This window comes from Lutra lutra, chromosome 6, assembly GCF_902655055.1.
Source record: "Lutra lutra chromosome 6, mLutLut1.2, whole genome shotgun sequence".
Taxonomy (NCBI): domain Eukaryota; kingdom Metazoa; phylum Chordata; class Mammalia; order Carnivora; family Mustelidae; genus Lutra; species Lutra lutra.
Window position 1 is genome coordinate 153,776,667 of NC_062283.1, and position 19,920 is coordinate 153,796,586.

Genomic DNA, 19,920 nt, shown 5'->3' on the forward strand with positions numbered 1-19,920 from the left:
CTCAGAGGAGAGAGTGTTTCATAAAGTGGAACAGTCAACTGTCTCAACTGAGAGGCTGAATAAGATGAGGACAGAGAAATGTCCATTGTATTTAGCAAATTGGGGCCAAAAAGCAAACTTAATTATTTTGAGCTGTTTCTAAGGCGTGGCGACTTCAGAAGCTAGACTGAAGTCCCTCGAGGTGGGAAGAGGAGGTTAACGTGTGAGGATGTTTGCGCCAGCACCAGAGAGAGAAGAGGGCGGTCGTCTCTAAGGTGGGACAGAGGCGAGCGAGCTTGGATGCTGGCGAGGGGGAGCAGAGGGGACACCAGGTGCAGGGGCTAGGGGAGACCGCTTCGGGAAGGCCTGCGGCCAGCACAGGGCCTGGGTGACCCCTCGGCAGAAAGAACACAGTCCACCCACTGCGACAAGATGGAAAACAGAACGTGGCTGCAGGTGCAGGGAGGCTTGAGATTTGCTGGTGGAAAACCTGAAAGATTTTCCTCTGATGCTTTTTCTCTTCTGATTGAAACAGGAGGTGAAACCACCCATGGAAGTGACAAGAGGAGAGGGAGAAGGAGGAGAGCAAAGTTCCCAGGGTGCCAAGGTGGGGAGCTTCAAGGGAAACCTGTCCGTCTGGTTTTTCCAAGTTCTCAGTCAAACTGAGCTACTTGAATTCAGGCTGTGAATATGCGTTTCCTTCAGGAAGGGTTTTCCCAGACCGTTGAGAGAGGCAAAGGAACTCGAGTGTGTTTGTAAGGGAGCAATTATAATGGGGGGTTATGACATCAAATGGAGATTCCAGTAGGATTCTACAGTGCTGAGTCCTAAGGACAGAAAAGGATTGTATAAAAATAACCTGCCGGCATCCGGGATTTCAGAGGTCATACAGCTATGGATGGTAGCAGAGTCCACAGGGCGAACCGAGGAGCCAGGTGAGCCAGGGCAAGAGGTCACCAAACGGGAGCTGGTCAAGGAGTCAGGAAGCTAGAGGACAGAGTCCCCAGTTTTCAGGAGCGCACAGGACTGTAAAAACGACCACAGGAACTGAGACTGCACAGTGATCTTAGTGATAGAGAGAAAATTTATAATTGCCCATGATGGAGTTCTAGAGCCTAGGTAAGGTTCGGTCGGGTGAGGCTCGGAACCGATGACCAAGAAAGAATTCTTGAGACATCTTTGGTGCAAAATGGTGGTTTATTAAAGCACGGGGACAGGACCCATGGGCACATGGAGATGCTGTGCCGGGCATGTGAGGAGTGGCTGGTTATATACACAGGAGTTGGGTAGGTGAGGACAAAGGGGTGTTCAGAAGGGCTATTGGGGTAAAGAAGACTGTCAGGATATTGAAGGCCTGGTTACTATCAAGCCAAGGCCGCTTTCCCTCTAATGAGGCACTAACATAAAGACAATTGGGGAGTCTCCTGGTGGACTGTTACCTTCCTGCTATCAAGCGTCCTTGTTAGTGAGATTTGGGTTTAGAAGAAATTTAACTTTATTTACTTTTCCTTCTACCTCAGCCTCCTTCAGTTTTTATGGAGGGGAGGGTGACATTAGGGCTTGAGGAACTGAGTTATGTGTCTCTGGAAATTGGGCTATTGATAAGGTAACTTCTTTGTGGTAAATCTCAAGGACATTTGTAAACCAAGAGAGACTCCTGCCTTGCAGGATTGTGATCTCTGCAAGTTAACTATTTGTTTCTGGCAGTCGGGGGTGCCTGAGGAATGTGACACATATTACCAAGGGGAGCCAGTGGAGAGGGGTGCAAGGTGCCAGCTTTTGCTTTGTTTTCAACCAGCCTCCTGCTCCCTCATCACCCAAAACTTTTGGTAAAACGTATAAAACTCCCTTACTGCCAATTGTAAATGTATAGAGAATTTTTTAAATTGTAAAACTAATATTTAGTAAACTATAAATACGAAAAACATGAGAATTCGTGCTTTATTTCTGTGTAAACACTTTGCCAGGAGTAGTTTGAACTTGCTTTCTCCTGCCATCACTCACCTTTTGTGCCTTGATAAATTGTCCTCCTCCTCCCAACATCTGATGTTTTGTATTTTCAATGTCATACAATACCTCCAAGTGTCCTTAACGTGAAGTTGTTATCAGTGTCCCTTCACCCTTTGTCAGTCACCTGCTCAAACTGATCTGTGTGACCCGGATGCAGGGTTCCCAGCAGTGCCCTGGCCTGGCCCAGCACCTTAACCAGAGCTCGACACTAACCAGCTCTGTGGGCCTTCAAAAGGACACAACCAGACTTGATTGCAGTGAACTTGGTTTTCATTCTCTCTGTAATAACAGTTTTCTTTCGAAGTGACAAGTGATGCCAACACTTGGCCTGAATGCTAGCCAGACCCACTGGGATCTGTCATTATTAGTACCATCTTCTATCCACAGTTGAAGAAAGTCTTGTCAACGCAAACAGTTAGATGTGGACCCAGCGTTACCGTGCTTCCTCTCCTTGTTGGGCAGGACCTTCATGCAGGCTGAGGTCATCGTCTGGGCTTCACTCTCGTCATTTTCAAATTTCCTAATCACATCCAATTTCATTGTCAGCTCCTCATTTATTTCTCTGATGCACTTTCAACTTTTTTGGCACATTTTATAAAACAAAATTTTAATGTAAAAAGGAACGCTCTTTTTACGGTCCATTTTTGTAAAACACCCTGTGGGTCTGTCGCTGGGAGGCAAGGAGGCAATACAGTTACACTCCTTGCTGTCTGTGCTGAGGCCCAAGGCAGGAGTAACCAGGTGCAGCAACCTGTCACTGACGGGCTTGGCGAGGAGGCCCAGGCTGCGTGAGGGCCATCGGTGCGACGAGCTGTGGCTGGTTGGGCACTAGCTGTGAGGTCTGCGTTCGATGTACTTCCTCAGTCAGTGCAACAGAACAGCTGAAATTTGAGTCCTGCTTCTGGGGGACTGGTGTTTCGAGACAAGACTGTGGCCATCCAAGTTTGTTCATAACAGAGCAGTGCCCGCGTAGGGACTGCCTCACTGGACAGCTTTCTGTGTGCACATTGAAGGCACAAAGAATGGTGGCAGGAGTCAGTAGAGATGGGGCCTGGGGTCCCCTAGCTCTTGTCTTCAGGTGAGGAGAAGGAACCAGCCAGGGGCCGTGGGCAGCAGCGGCACGCGGGCGTGAAGAGGCATGAATGCACACAGAGGCTTTGCCAGTTGCTGGGGCACTGAAGGCCAGACTGGCTGTGTCCGGGACAGAGAGGAAGAATAGCGTCTGCTCGAGGGGCTGTGGTAGGTAGGGTGTGTGGGGACCAGACCAGGTCATCTTGGACAAACCCACCACGGTGGCCACTCTGTGGCCATCCTTCTGCTTGAGTGCACCCTTAATGAGGCATACACTCGGGGCCTCACCTGCTTGCCCTGCCCTGGAGCTCGGACTCTGACACACAATGATTCCTATCCATTCTCCCCCATCGCCGGTCCCCCGCAGGTACGCCTACCCTCCAGGGCCAAAAAAGTGGGTCTTAAGGAAGGTGGGCGTGTAGAGATCTAGCCTTCACTGCTGCCCAAGATGCGCTTCTGTCCGCAGGTCCCCTTAACCAGCCATTTCTCCTCAAGCTGGACTTAGCCTCTTTCTTTGGTCTTACGGCTCCTTTGGGGGGATGTTCTGCGTGTACCTCCCTTTCAGAGAACAGGGACTCTTCTGTGGGGACAAGCCAAGTCCTTCTTAAGAGACTCAAAATGCACCTGGAGGAGAAGCTGGGGAAAGAGAGGAGTGCTGTGAGGCCTGCAGAGGAAGGTCACTAACTCGCTGTGAAAAGCTTCGAGAAGTCAGATGGACATGGAGCTCTCTCAGATGTCCCATCGCGGATGCGCAGCTTTCTCTAGCAGCTGAAGCAAACATCTCCGTCATGGCTGATGTGATTCGTCCTTGAGTCACTGGCAAATTGGTTCAGAAGGGCATTCCAGTGGCTTCTGCAGGCTCCCGGGGAAGCGGCCACTGCAGCAGAGCAGGAAGACATGGCTGTGCAGAGGCTCTCTTGGTACACAGCTCCATGTGGCTTGGAGGAGGAGAGGTGGGAAGGGGTCTTTGTGGTGAGAGGGGGGCTGGAACAGAAATGTGCATGACACAGGATGAAGGACAAAGGAGGGCATGGAAGGTGCCGGATGATAGCGGAGGTCAAGTCGGGGCAGCAGCGAGAAGTCCTGCTAGGTTAGAGACCTTCACGTGCACCTGGAATCCATCAAACCTCAGGAAATGGCAGTTCTCTTCCCTGGAGAATCAGACCCATAAGCATAGGCAGAAGAGTTTGTTTTAACTCAGAGGCGACCAAGGATGACTGAGGGGCCCCAGGTCAGGAGGTGACAGGACCCGGGCCGTGCCTTCCAGGTGGCTGCGCCCCAGCGTGCTCCCCACTCCTCCTGAGGTGCACTGGCCGCCCTGGAAGCCTGCTGAGGCAGGGGCCCTGCTCGTGGCCCGCGCCTCGCACGGTGCCTGGGACACTGCACACAGAGCGTGGCTGTGCAAACAGTGAGCAATGAGCCCACTGAAGCAAGGGAGGTGGAGGAGACAGGAGGGTCAGAGTCGCTCGTATGGAATTCAACGAGGTGTGTATGGGGCCAGGAAGGTCCTTTTAAGACCTCCCATCAGGCAATATCGGCAGGTGACATTTGAGGATGAGGAAGCTCCAGGGCTCTCTGAAGGGCTGGGCCAAGCGCTCAGTGATTCATTACCTCACATGGTCCCCACGCCACCTACATCACTCTTTACAAACAGGAGGCCACAGGCTTTACAGCTACATCCTGCAAGTTCCGCAGGAAGGTGCACGGCTTTAACCTACCCGCTGCACGGGCTTGTCACCACTTCTGCGGCCGTGGCTCACAGCGGACAACTCCCGTGCTGAAGATTTGGGGCAGCGATGACCCATGTTTCTGCTGCATAGCCCAGAACTGTTGGTCCTGGATTCTCCAGCTCAGGAGGACACGTAAGTGAACAGAAAACTCTCCCCACCGTTCACTTTCCAGTCTTTGGACTATTCAACGAATGGCTATTTCAACCAACCCTTAAGTTTGACATGGTTTTGCAAGCCCTAATTACAGCCTGAAAGCTGACAGGCATGACGGGTTGCCTCCTCCAAGCCCGTCCCCTTCTTCCGCGCTGGCGCTCTGTCTACTCTTTTCGTGGGGCCCTGCGCTCCTGCAAAGGGAAATGCGCCCTCAGCCCCAAGGAGTGAACTCTGACCCATCTAGTCATAGACAGGAACATGATCAGATTGTATCAAGTTAAACAAATGTCAAAGTCTGGGGGAGGGGGAAAGACAGCAACCACCCGTGTCCCTGATCAAATGCCAGGAAAATGAATTCTCCTCTCTAAAAAAAGAAAACAAAACCTGGATTAGGCTTTTCACTTCTGGCACCATTAAAGAATTTAACTAACAGAGCAACAAACGGAGCGGCCACACATTAAGCATTTTGATTCCTGAAGAATGTGTTAAGTACATTGTCTTTATCCAAACTTGCTAATTCCTTTCTAAAGAATACCTACAACATATTAAAATGCCATTTAGAATATAACTGCCCTTAGAAGTTTTCCAAAATCTATTTTAACATTTACTTGACACTTTAGAAAGTTGTGTCATAATTTCCCACAGCAAATTCTAATTGTCTTAACTCTAAAAAGAATGATAAGTAATTCCCTGTATTAGCATACGGCACCTCTACAAGCACTTCCGTACTCATCTCTATCCCTGTGTGTGTTGCTCGTATCTTTATGCTTCCGGGTAATAGAATGTCAATAAATATGATAACTATTAAGTATGAAGGTAAAAACTTGGCTTTTACTTGTTTGTTGTTAGAAGATTACAACGAAGCTTCAGCTGCAAGCGAAAGCACAGCTGACCCTACCAAGGGCAAATCCTCAAAGCCACGGGTCTCGGAAGCTGAGAAGCCTGCGTTCCCGTACCTGTGACAAGCTATTCACAGAAGAGAGCAAACACCAGGGCCAAGGCGACGTACGTTTCCGTTTCGTGTTTCGCCGCAACCCAGCTGTCCCATGCGACATCCCAGATCCATCTGCTGGCAATCTGTGATACACAAATTTCAAAAAACCAACTATAAATTGAACATGTTAAGAAGTAAACTTTAAGTCTATATGGTGTCTTAGAAAGTGATATTTAAGCACTAGTTTGTCCCATTTCCCCTTTCCGGAAAGCGGTCCTTCTCTGACACGGTGACTAGACCTTCAGCACTGTCTGGGGGCAGGCACGGGAGCCCTCCGAAACCGGGTTTAAGAGCTCTGCATACAGTACTACTCCGCTGCATTACACTCTCTGATACGGAATTTCCCTTAACATCCTTCAAATATGTTCAAGGGAAAGTGTATTAGAACCTTGTTCGGAAATAAAGAAATAGCACTGATTATCCAAGAACGCTGTTAGGGAAAATTCTAAATCCTTTGCTTCACTCACAAAGCCCCATGTTTTCTAACTACAGCCTACTTTTCCGTGGTGGATGTAAATGGCCACAAACCTTCTGTGGCTTCTCCCAAGAGGGTGAGTCTGTTCCTCCAACCCTTGAGTATGAACTGGCCTTAGGACTTGCTCTGAGCAAAAGACTGGGACATTGTGTGACTTCAAGCAAAGCCTTCAGAGGTCTTCTGCTCCCACCTGCTCCGAACTCTGCGAGGAGACCCCCCGCATAAGGAAAGCCACTCAGCCCACAGGACGGCGGCTCACATGCAGAACCCAGGAGCCCGAGCCAACAGCCAGCTCCGTCCCCCAACACGTGAGTGAGGCCATGTCTGACCACAGTGAGTGTGTCAGGGAAACCAGCAGGAAAAGCAGCCGCGGCAGTCAGGCTGACCCACAGAATGATGAGCAGATAAATGGCTCGTTTCAAGCTTCTGCATTCTGGGGTGGTTTGCCGTCTGGTACTGTTGCCCACAGACAGCGCGCCCGTGTCCACCGCGGAACACACGCAAGCACATGGGTTGTTAAGAGCACACGGCCGCCCCGGCATCATGGCATCTGGCGAGCTCTGCTAGCACGTCCTTGGTCTCCAGCACAGCTGGTTTCGCCTTGACATTCGGATACCAGAGGGTCTGCCCTGTCTCCAGACAGTCCTAGTGGCCACTCTGCCACTCCGTCACACTGCCCTCCTCCTCTCCACGTGAGAAGTGTGTGCTGTGTTCTCTTCTCCCTGGGAGCCAAGGCCATGTCTGTCCTGCTGACTCTCATGTGATCAGCATCCCTCCGCCGGCTTCCGTGAAGACTGCAGACTGCCAGCGGCCACACGTGGACAGGTGTGGTAAATGACGTTATGGTAAATGACAACGACTGCCTTGCTGCTTACCAAGGCCTCTGGCCGGAGACCATGTGAGGGCCCCTTACAGACCAGCTCACTGAACCCTGAGGGCAGCCGCTGCCTATAGGTGCACCGCCCATCTCCCTTTCACAGATGGGAGCACCTGAGCCCAGGCCGCAGGCTCCGACTGTTGCTGCCCATGTTCATTTCTAGGTCAACCGGACTCGGAAACCAAGGCGGTCCCACTGTCCATCCCATTCCCTTTCTTAAACTCTGACCTGCATTGTTTTCTTTCCTTGAGTACAGGAAAATCTCTTGGAGAATCATGGACCGCATCTCCCCATTTTCTGTCTCTTTTCTCAGTAACTAACCCGACTCCCATTAGTGCTCAAAATAAATTTACTGGTTAATTATCAAATGACATTAAATTGCCAAAATTAGTGTGATCAAGGAATAGGATAGCCATATAGTTTAATAAATTATCAATACAAAGTTGCCATTTCTGGGTGAGGACTTTTCCAGTAAGAGGCAGTGAAGGAAGATACGGCCAACAAAATCAGCCTTTGTCAGAGAGGCGCCTGGGGGTCCCGGAGGCACGTGGTGGTGGTGGCACGGGACCTCTCAGCTCACTAGAGGGGACAGCTTGGAGCACCGGCCGATAGATGCTGGGTCAGTGCGGTACTTACATGTATTGCCTGACCAGTCTTCTGGATAAATAATACTTTTATAATGAACTTGTAACGGTGGTACCCAAATTCTTTCACTGCTGACAAGATGCGGTCTGCTAAGTCAAGTGACAAGCGAGAGAAGACTTTATCATCGTATTTGACATCTTTAAGATTTTCCTTTAAAAAAATGGGAAAGATATTTTAATTTTCAAACCATTTTCTATATAAAAACTGAAGAAAACGTGTCTAATCCACAGAACTTTAAAAAAATACAAGCATTCCTTCTAACCAAATAACATTAAATGAATGTTGTGCTTGCCAATTTATTTCAATAACAATGTTGAATAAAGTTGATTTTCATTTTTAATTACATTCAATTCCTCTTCATTACCAACCCTTAACCCGTAAGTTTTCTTTTACTTGGTCACTCCATCAAAAGCTAGTCGGGAGACACGGGAATTTTAAAACAGTGCTTCTGGGAATGCTTAGGTAGATGAAGGAAATCTTTCTATAATTTCCGTATTTGCTAAAATTCAGACTTGAGTTTTCCTAAAGCCTGGGTTTCCTGGACGGGAGCCTGTGTTACGTGACTACTGTCTTCCCCAGTCTCCCTGACTCAAAGCCACTTCTCTAGCCCTCTCTCCATGGTGTTGCACTCTGCTGCTCTCTCTGTGGACGCCAGGACACTGAGATCCAAGATTTTCTGCCATGTCTGCTGTGGATTAATCACAGCTGCGGAGACAGATGGGCGTCAGAAGCACTAGGCATTCCCACAGCCTGTAAGCAGACTGGACGACCTAGTGAGCAGAATGCATGTGCCTTTGAATGACCTGACAATGATGACTTAACATGGTTCTGGATCCTGTGATAACAAACGAACTCTTAACAGCTAATTTTATATGCATGTAAAACCAAATATATTGTTTTGTTTTATTGGTTTTGATTCCCTTCTAGAATGGTGCTGGACCTAAAACTGGGTCTAGAAGCATTCGTTTCCCTCAGGCATTGGCTGTGGCTCCGTCTTTCAGAAGCTTAGCAACATCCATTCTCTCTTCCGATCTGCCTAACAAACCCTGGGCTTCGCCCACCTATACGCTCTTGTTTAACAAATGGCGAGTGCTTGCTCTAGGAAGAGGCCCAGTCTCCAGCAGTATATCCTATTCCTGCATCTAGAACTGTGATGAATTTTCTGTGAACCCAAGGGGAAACCCCTGGCCTCTTTATGACCCCTTGCCATCCCCCCACACAGCCAATCAGCTGTTCCAGGCCCCACCATGCTCCATGCAATTCTGTAAATTATCGTATGTAAATACAACTTGAAATCCTATTATAGCCAATAAATCTGAACTCAGTCTATGCGGTAAGGCCAAGCAAGAGACACACCAAAACGTGTCTTCTCATGTCACAAATGCTTGCTATTAGTGCTTAAATAAGAGAAGAAGGTAATAATTATTTCATTGTAGCAAACTGAGTTGAATTTCTTTATTTCCTGAAGCCATGAGCCATCTGACAAAGATTAGTTCAGCTTAGAAATTTATCTGTCTATGGCAGTAGAGGCTAGAGTAGGCCTCCTAAAAATTCTTCTGTAATAATGAAAGTTAATTCATTTAAATAATTAACTTTGATATTATTAAAATAGTATTAATCATTTATACAAAATGAAGAGGTGCTTTCTTCCCAACAGCTAGCTCACATAAGTTGTTACTGAAGGAATGCACCTTGCAAACTGAAGGGAGAGGGAACTTTGAAACAAGGAACATGTCTGGGGTAGACGCAGGCTTGGTGGAGTCCACAGGGGAATCTGGCCATCGGAAAACGCCTGGGTGCCTGGTGCCCAGCACTCGAGACCACAGATGAAAAGGTGATTCAGAAAAGGTAGTCCCGGGGCACCTGGGTGGCTCAGTCGGATAAGCACCTGCCTTAAGCTCAGCTCATGTTCCCAGGGTCTTGGGATGGAACCCTGCTTTGGGCTCCCTGCTTGGCAGGAAGGCTGCTTCTTAGTCTCCCACTCCTCCTGCTTGTGTTCCCTCTCCCGCAGTCCTTCTGTGTCAAATAAATACATAATAAATAAAATCTTAAAAAAAAAAAAAGAAAGAAAAAGTCATCCTTCAAACTTTCTATAAATAAAAAATTTTAATTTGGTCCTTTAAGAAAGATGATGGAGGAATCCTTTCCATCCGAACAACATAGCCTTCAGATACCAACACTAGTATACATAATGTTGGTATTAATATTAGTCTTACAGTACTTTATAAAATTGGAAAAGCTTTTTTGGACTAGCCTGGAAATAACTGTCCTAACCGGCCTTTAGATTCCAGTCGGTTTAAAGAAGGGACCAGTGATGTGACAAACGAGAGAACACTTTATCATCATGTTGGTGACATATGTGTCAGCAGCTGCCTGTCCTTACAGGGTTTAGGGTCCAGGAACCGCATCTCACACCCAAACACACATGCAGTGTGTTTTAACTCATTCCTCCAAATACTGGAAAACATGAAACCTGAGGGATAAATAATTTATGGATAATTAAGAGTTGAAATAACTAAAGAATTAAATCTAGCTCATGGCATCAATGGGAAGATTCTTGAGGGTGACTACAAAGTACTTTCATATTTTCAGAGACAAATGCTACAAAAAAAGTCAATGAAATATATGGCCATAAATCTTAATACGCTGATCAAATGTGCAAAGCTAAGATATTGCTATCACACATATTTATCAACCTACTGTTAGTATCTGCTGGACTTTAGTTTCTACTGAATGAGCTTGGAATTTTTTCAGTGGCTCCATTCTGTATGAATTAGCGAACTTTAATTTTGCCAGGGCACTCTTCCACTCTTTACCCAAGTCAACAATTGAATCATCGAATGGAGGCTCTACATACTGAACATCATGAATCGAGTCTCTCAGTCTTTCTTTCAAAATCTGTGTGTACTGAAAGAGGGGGAAGGAAATGAGAAAGAGATTATTTTTTTAATTATAAAATGAAATTTTAGATTTAAGACCCTAATACAATGGGACAGAGCTGACACAAAGTTTGGAAATCCATTCTAATTGACTACTGTGACAGAGTAATTGCTGAATCCTAGATTCACTGATTCCCTCCTGGCTATCAATTGGGTAAAAGAAAAACTAACCTAACTGGCTAGCTATCATCTCTCTATAAACACGAATTTGCACACGTATATTTACAATATCTATGGAAGATACAAAAGAACCAGAAACAAGACAGGCCTCCAGAGAGGGCAACTGGGTGGCTAGGAGACGTGTGTAAAGAGAACTTGCCAGTTCTCTACGCTGAGGTTATGAAAGTACTATCCTTCATTGTCTTCTTACCATTTTAATTATTTACTTTTATTTAATTCTCCTTGAATAAATAATACCATTATTTACCAAGGTCTTTACATAATATTTACATAAATAACAGTCTTAAGTTGAAAGATAACAAAAGTATACTGATTTGGTACATAGATTATTTTATGCTTTTGACATGCATTCACTCTTTGACATTCAATATTCTTTTTTTTTTTTTAATTTTATTTATTTGACAGACAGAGATCACAAGCAGGCAGAGAGGCAGGCAGAGAGAGAGGGGAAGCAGGCTCCCTTCTGAGCGGAGAGCCCGATGTGGGGCTCAATCCCAGGACCCTGAGATCATGACCTGAGCCGAAGCCAGAGGCTTTAACCACTGAGCCACCCAGGCGCCCCGACATTCAACATTCTTTCAAGAAATAGTTATGTGGTGCCTAATACGGTCCAGATAAATGTTGTAGGCTCTGAAGTTACAGGGGTGAGCTCCATTGTACTAGAGGGATTCGTTGTTGGGCTTATGCGAATTCATAATCAAGCAGTCTGCACTCACACGGGGGTCACTCTAATGGACAGAAGGGCCGACTGACCATTGAAAGCACACACGAAAATGAATTAGTGGATTTAAATAGTAGTAATTGCTATAAAAACAAAACCACACAACTTGGGAGGAACTCACTGGGAAGGGCGAATTTAAGAGTGATCAGAGAAGGCCCCTATGAATGAAGTTGTATTTGGGCTGAAGCCCCAAAAGCACATACACAGTCTTCGGGGCAAACAGCATGTTCTAGGAGCAGGTTTGTGGTCAGTGTGGCTTGAGTGTCCTGAGTGAGGCAGAGTGGTGACAGCATGGGAGCTAGGAAGGCAACCAAGGAGCAGTTCGTGAAGCACTGAGTAGGATGCGATGAACACTTTGGATTTTATTCTCAGAACAGTGGGAACCGCTGGAAAAGTTCAAGGACGTTAGTGATAGGTTCCACATTAGTTTTAGAAGTGCACTCTGGCTGATGTGGCAAATGGTTTAGAGGGATAGCAGGGCTCTGATGAACATAGCTTTATACTTTGTAACACTTTTTATGAATAACGTTAACTAAGTAATTCTGTAACTTTATAATAGCTTTCTAACCAGGAACATGATTTACTTTGGTAATTATGTAAGAATTTTTATTTCTAAGTAATTTATTTTGACATAAATCTTTCAATTTACTCTGAAGCATTTATTCTTCTGCTACTTTTCCAGTGAGGCTTTAAGGTGATTTAAACTGCACCCACCTGGGGCACCTGGGTGGCTCAGTAGGTTAAGCCTCTGCCTTCTGCCAGGGTTATGATCTCAGGGTCCTGGGATCGAGCCCCACATCAGGCTCTCTGCTCAGCAAGAAGCCTGCTTCCCCCTCTCTCTCTGCCTGCCTCTCTGCCTACTTGTGATCTGTCTCTGTCAAATAAATAAATAAAATCTTTAAAAAAAAATTTAAATTGCACCCACCTATTAAACTTTTATTAATTTCAATGTTTGTTACCTCTAGATTTTTCTAACTATATAATACAGGTCTACATATTTCTATCATCCCTCCTTCAACCCTTTCCATATTTTACTGCAGAGGCCAGTAGTTTAAAACGTAAATATCAGACTCATGGTCCTCGAGTATTGTGAGAGTATTTATTCTCCACCACCGATGGATCTGTGTGGCAGAAACTGGCACTGGGCAACACGTCCCTTTCTCTGCTCCCTCTGAGGGGTTCATCTGATAGGCAGGTTGGCAAGAGAAAGAACACGATTAAGTGCAGAATCTCCCAGCTCTTCTCTTGGCAGCTGATCAGGACAAGTACGTATCATCTGTCCAAACTCTGCAGATGGTTCCCAGAGACGGGCCGTTGTCTCAGACAGTATCAGTGTCCAGTCACGGCCGTGACCGTTTGGTGACCTGCTTGAGCGTGAGTCGAAATGTTACCAGCCTGTTTTTCATCACTAATAGTTTGTTAATATGGTTAGATGATTTCTGAATGTTTAACCAAACTTGCATTCCTAGAACAAACCCCACTCAAATATAATATTTCTATCGTTATTTGACTGAATGTTTGTATCTTTTGACCTCCACATATTTTTTTCTGTTTTTTTTTTTTTTTTAAGATTTTATTTATCTATCTGACAGAGAGACAGAGATCACAAGAAGGCAGAGAGGCAGGCAGAGAGAGAGGGCGGGGGGGAAGCAGGCTCCCCGCCGAGCAGAGAGCCCGATGTGGGGCTCGATCCCAGGATCCTGAGATCATGACCTGAGCCGAAGGCAGAGGCTTAACCCACTGAGCCCCCCAGGCGCCCCCCTCCACATATTTTTCTTTTCAGATTTCACACAGAAGTGAAATCACACAGTATCTGTCTTATTTCACTTAGCCTGTTCTCAAGGTCCACATGTTATTGCAAATGGCAAGATTTCATTCTTTTTAATGATGAAATAAGTGATATCTAGGATGTTTTCATATCTCGGCTATTTATTGTAAATAATGCTGCAATAAACACAGGGATGCATATATCTTTTCAAATCAGTGTTTTCATTTTCTTTGAAGAAATACCCAGAATGGAGTTGCTGAATTGTATGGTAGTTCTACTTTTAATTTTTTGATGAGCCTCCGTATTGTTTTGTTGTACTACCCACAGTAGTAGCTGTACCCACTTATGTTACCACCAACAATGCACAAGGGCTGCCTTTTCTCTACATCCTTGCCAACACTTGTCATCTTTAGTCTTTTCAATAATAGTGAATCAAATAGGTGTGAGGTAATATCCGTTTTTATTTACTTATTTATTTATTTGACCGATGGAGATCACAAGCAGGCAGAGAGGCAGGCAGAGGGAGAGGATGAAGCAGGCTCCCTGCTGAGCAGAGAGCCCGACGCGGGGCTCGATCCCAGGACCCTGGGATCATGAAAGCAGAGGCTTAACCCACTGAGCCACTCAGGCGCCCCAGTATCTTTTTTTTTTTTTTTTTAAGATTATTTATTTGACAGAGAGAGAAAGCACAAGTAGGCAGAGTGACAGGCAGAGGAAGAAGGAGGCAGGCTCTTTGCTGAGCAGAGATCCGGATGTGGGGCTCAATCCCACAACCCTGGGATCAAAACCCAAGCTGAAGGCAGCCACTTAGCTGACTGAGCCATCCAGGTGTACTCACTCTGCACTTCCCTGATGATTAAGGATGTTGAGCACCTTCCCTTATACCTGAAGTCCATCTGCACATCTTCTTTGGAAAAATACCTATTCACGAATTCTGGTCATTTTATAATCCAATTGCTAAGGTTTTTTGGTTTGTTCATTTGTTTTGTTTTTTGCTGTTGAGTTATAGGAGTTCTTTACGTATCTTGGATATTAACCCCTTACCACTTAAATGATTTGCAAATAATCTTTCCCACTCAGTAGGCTGCCTTTGCACTTTGTTGATTTCCTTTGCGGTGCCAAAACTTTCTAGTTTAATGTAGTTCCATCTCTTGATTTTTGCTTTTGTTGCCTTTGCTTTTGGGGCTGGATCAAAAAATCATCACCAAGACTGATGTTAAGGTGTCTATTACCTATGTTTTCTTTTTGAAATTTTATGGTTTCAGGTCTTACATTCAAGTCTTCAATCTATTTTGAGTTTATTTTTGTGTACATGTAAAATGCTGGTCCAGTTTTCCCAATAACCATTGAAAAGACTGTCCTTTACATATTGTATATTCTTGGCTCCTTTGTTATAATTCACCATAAATGTGTGTTTATTTCTGGATTCTACTGCCCTATTGACATCTGTGTTTATGACAATGCCATACTCTTTTGATCACTAAAGCTCTGAAATACAATTTGAAGTCCTAAAGAGAGATGCTTCTAGCTTTGTTGTTCTTTCTCCACACTGCTTTGGATATTTGGGGTCTTTTGTGATGTCATAGAAAGTTTAGGATTGTTCTGTGAAAAATGCCACTGGAATTTTATTAGGGATTACAGTGAATCTGTAGATTGTTTTGAGTAGTGTATACATTTTAACAATATTAATTCTTCCAACCCAGGAACATTGAGTATCTTTCCATTCATTTGTGTTGTCTCCAATTTCTTTCATCAATGTCTTACAGTTTTCACTGTAAGACCCTGGAGGACTTTCACCTCCTGGGTTAAATTTGTTCCTATTTTATTCTTTTTAATGCAATTGTGAAATGGGATTTTTTTCCCTTAATTTCTGATAGCTTGTGTATAGAACTGCAATAGATTTTTTCATATTGATTTTGTTGTCTGCAATATTTATGCTTATTGAATCAAATAGTATCTTGGTAGAAGCTTTAGGATTTACCATATATAACATCATGTCATACACAAATAGCGACAGTTATACTTTTTTCTTTCCAATTTGGATGCCTTTTTTTCCTTTCTCTTGCCTAGTTTCTCTGGTTAGGATTCCAATACAATGTTGAATAGAAGTGGTGGGAGTGGGCATCCTTGTCTTGTTCCTAAACTTAAAGCTTTCAGCTCTTCACCATTGCGTATGTTCACTGTAAGTCTGTCATATGTGGTCTTTAGTATGCTAAGGTATGTTCCCTCTAAACCCACTTTGTTGAGTTTTTAGGATAAATGGATATTGAATTTTATCAAATGCTTTTACTGTCTCTATTGAGATGACACAATTTTTTTTTTAAAGATAATTATTTGAGAGAGGGAGAGAGAGCATGAGTGGGGTGAAGGGCAGAGGGAGAAGCAGACTCCCCACTGAGCATGGAGCCTGATGTGGGGCTTGTTCCTGGGACTCCAGGATTATAACCTGAGCTGAAAGCAGACGCTCAACCGACTGACCCACCCAGGCACCCAGGATGATATGATTTTTATCCTTCATTAGGATAATGCAATCTCACACTGATTGTTGGGGATGCTGACCACCCCTGCATCATAGAATAAGTCCCACTTGACCATGGTATATGATCTTTTTAATGTATTGTAAAAGTTGGCCCAATATTTTGTGTATTTTTTACAACTATATTCATCAGGTTTATTAGCCTGTAGTTTTCTTTTCTCTGGTGTCCTTGTACGGTTTTGGTATCAGGGTAGTGTTGGCCTCATAAAATTAGTTTGGAAGTATTCCTTCCTCTTCTATTTTTTGAAAAACTTGAGAAAGACTGGTATTGATTCTTTGAATGTTTGGTAAAATTCACCAATGAAGACATATGGTCTGGACTTTTGTTTGTTGGGAGGTTTTCATCACTGAGTCAATCTCCTCATTAGCAATTGGTCTGTTCAAGTTTTCAATTTCAGGAATTCATACATTTTTTTCTGGGTTGTCCAATTGGTGGCATAAAACTGCTAGTAGTATCTTATGATACTTCGTATTTCTATGGCATCAGCTGTAACATCTCCTTTCATTTTTTATCCTCTCTCATTTTTAACTTTGAGCCCTCTCCCTTTTTTCTTAGGCGAATGTACATAAAGGTTTGTCAATTTTGTTTCTTTTCTTTAAGCCAGCTCTTAATTTCACGTTTCTATGGTCTTTTTGACTTCGGGTCTCATTTGTTCTTTTTCTAGTCTTTGATATGTAAAGTTAGGTTGCTTATTTATTTTTTGTTTCTTGAGGTAAGTATTTATTGTCATGAAATTCCCTCTTGGAAATGCTTTTCTGCATTCTATATATTTTGGTATGTTGTATTTCCATTTTCATTTAAGGAATTTTAAAGTTTTTCTTTTGATTTCTACATTGACACATTAGTTGTCCCATACAATGTTTTTAACCTTAATATTTTTGAATTTTTCCGTTTTCTTCTTATAATTTCCAGGTCCATACCATCGTGGTTGGTAAAGATTCTTGGTATTTTACTCTTCTTAAACTTATGAAGACTTGTTTTGTGGCCTAACATGATCGGTGCCAGGGAACATTTCATGTGCACTGCAGAATGTATTCTGCTGCCCTCAGATGGAATGTTCTAGATGTATCTGTTAAGTCCATCTGGTAGAATGGGTCACTGAAGGCTGATGTTTTACTTTTCGACTGAATGACCTATTCATTATACAAGTCGGGTATTGAAGTCCCATTTTATTGCGCTGCCGTCGCTTTCTCCCTTTATGTCTTGCTTGATGTATTTAGGTGTTCCTACGTTGGGTGCAGTTGTATTTTATTTTTCTCACATGTTGGATTTAATTTGCTGTAGTTTTGTTAAGAATTTTTGCATCTATGTTTATGAGGAATAGAGGAATGCTGACTTCATTGGATGAATTGGGAAGAATTCCCTTTTCTTCAATTTTGCAGAACACTGTAATATTTGGCAGAAACTCACCAGAAAATCCATTTGGGACTGGAACTTTCTATATGGAAAAGTTTTAAACTACAGTTTTAAACTTAACTTTAATAGATACACAGGCTGTTCAGGGTATCTATTGCTTCTTGAATGGACTACAGTCGTTTGTTTCTATATATTAGTTTTTCTAGAGCTGCTGTAATAAAATACCACAGACCAGGTAGTTTAAACAATTTTTTATTTGCTCACAATTCTGGAAGCTTCTGGGTTTCATCTATACCACAAAGTTAAGGAAAGTGACAGTCCCATCAAAACTCTGTCATATGGGAAATGAATTAATCCTCCCAAGAAAAATGGAGATGCTATTACTAGAAGACAAAAATGAATGCACCATGTATAAAATTAAAAGACATTTAAACTGATTAAATTGTGTTATGTGTCTTCATGTTTCCTTTGCTCAAGAACAGAGGAATTCTCTATTGCCCAAGAGTTAGAAATTACCCTTTAGTGCACTTACTGTCCTCAGATACGTTTAGTGAGCGTATGTAGAGTGCATTCTCAGTCTCTTCCCAATTTCTGGTCCACTCAAAGTTCTTACTCCTAGAAGCCTAGGTCTTTTTTTTTTAAGATTTTATTTATTTAGAAGGAGCACAAGCAGGGGGAGTGGGAGAGGGAGAAGCAGCCTTCCCACCCAGCAGGGAGCTCAATGCAGGGCTCAATCCCAGGACCCTGGGATCATGACCTGGGCCAAAGACAGACGTTTCACCAGCTGAGACCCCCCAGGTGTCCCTAGAAGTCTAGATCTTAAAGACAGCTGTGACTGATCACATCCATGTCAACTAAGCAAAAATGGCCTTGGTCCATGTCCCTTTATTCCCAGACTAGGTCTATACACCAAGCGTGCGTGTGTATTCAAAACACATAAATCTTTCCTGACTGCTGGTGGTATGTCTATAAAACAGACTTATTACCAACACTGTTGATCCTTAAAGAACAGTAAAGTTAGAGGCACTGATCACCCCCTCCAGTAAAAAAGAAAAAACAAAACAACTGTGTGTGATTTCTGAGTCTCCCGAAACTTAACTAGTCTGTTGACCAGAAACCAATAATACAAAGAGCCAACAAGCACGTGTTTTGCACGTTATATACTGGATTCTAAAGAAAGGTCTTTTCAAACCGTTACAAACGTCCAAGTGTTTTTCCGACCTGTTCCTCAAAGACAGTCCGCGTGTACGGGCATCTGCGTGGTGGGGCTCCTGTTGCTAAGGGCCGAGCTGCTCAGCACAGCTTCTGGGGGCACCAACTCCACCTTCAGCAGACGAAGGTCTGCAGCCTCGCTCTGCTCTTCCTTCCGCGGGCGGGAAGCCGCTCTGTTCTTCCTTTGGAAAACGGGACATCGCGGCGCTGTCTCAGAGCCGACATGCTCCGAGGCGCTTTGTTCCTTGAAACCTTGCAGGATCTGCCGAGTTAGCACTTTGCTCTCCGTCCTGCACGGCAGGAACGGCGGGTCCCATGAAGCGGGGGGAGGAGACCTGAGTCGAGCAGACCTGCAGTCCCGGAGCAGACGCCCGTCTCAGCACGGGCTCTACAGCTCCCCACGCTCGGACAGGTCGCGTCCTCACTGAAGGTCTGAAGAAGAGGTCTCGGTCTCAGGACCGCTGTCCGGGCTGTGGTCCCGGCGTTACCGCACCCGTAAGAGCGAGCAGCACCTTCCGTGAATCCAGGCAACCAGTGCCCGCTGGTTTGTCCCTCCCGCGAGCCCTCAATTCCCAAGACCGCAGCTGCTCCCGAACACTCAGCACACGGGACGCGCGTCCTCGTCAACGCAGCACGCGTGTGGCCCGAAGCGCAGCCCAGCCCGGCGCAGCCCAGGAGCACGACGGAGCGGAGCACAAGGGAGCGGAGCGAGCCCAGAGAGGACCGGGGAGGGGAGCGCGAGTCCGGGGAGCACATCAGAGGGGCACGAGGGAGGAGAACGCGAGTCCGGGGAGCGCGAGTTCAGACAGCGCGAGGCGGGGGAGCGCGAGGGCTGGTAAGTCCGGGGAGCGCGAGCCCGGGAAGCACGAGTTCAGGGAGCGCGAGGACCGAGGGCCGCTCACCGACACGCCGCCATGCGCCGCCGGCCACCGCGCTCCCGCCCCTCCCCCGCACTCACTGCCTCCCTCTCGAACATGCTGGGCTTCCTCTCCCTCCGAGGCGGCGGCGGTGTCGGCTGCAGCTGCGGTGCCGGGCTCGGGGACGGCTTCGCGCCTCGCCCGCGTTTCTCCATGCCGCCCGCCTCCACCCGTCCCGAAGTCCTCGGCGGCTTCCCGCGACAGCTCAAGTCGCGCGCGTGCGCCGTGCGGGCCGAAAGTGCGGCCGGGAAGGAGGGGCGGGGCGAGGCGTGCGTCATCCCGCCGCGCCTGCCGCCCGGAATCGGAAGTGACGGAGGCGGAGCGGCCCGGAAGGCGCGGTTGGGCGCGCGCTGGGA

General features: G+C 45.6%; 1 protein-coding gene across 4 annotated transcripts; it reads right to left on the reverse strand.

Moving 5' to 3' along the window:
• Positions 1-1,600: 1,600 nt before the first annotated feature.
• Positions 1,601-19,883, reverse strand: DYNLT2 (dynein light chain Tctex-type 2). Of its 4 annotated transcripts, none has more exons than XM_047732505.1 (5): positions 19,606-19,883; positions 10,635-10,841; positions 7,926-8,084; positions 5,900-6,020; positions 1,601-3,937 (listed from the first exon to the last, which is right to left on the reverse strand). In XM_047732505.1, exons 1-4 carry the CDS (start codon positions 19,840-19,842, stop codon positions 5,910-5,912), a joined length of 714 nt encoding a protein of 237 aa, XP_047588461.1. In that variant the 5' UTR covers positions 19,843-19,883; the 3' UTR covers positions 1,601-3,937; positions 5,900-5,909. The 4 variants fall into 4 exon arrangements, with proteins under 4 accessions (XP_047588461.1, XP_047588460.1, XP_047588462.1 ...); XM_047732504.1 differs by lacking the exon at positions 1,601-3,937 and adding an exon at positions 3,961-4,044; XM_047732506.1 differs by lacking the exon at positions 1,601-3,937 and adding an exon at positions 4,075-4,211.
• Positions 19,884-19,920: the final 37 nt, after the last annotated feature.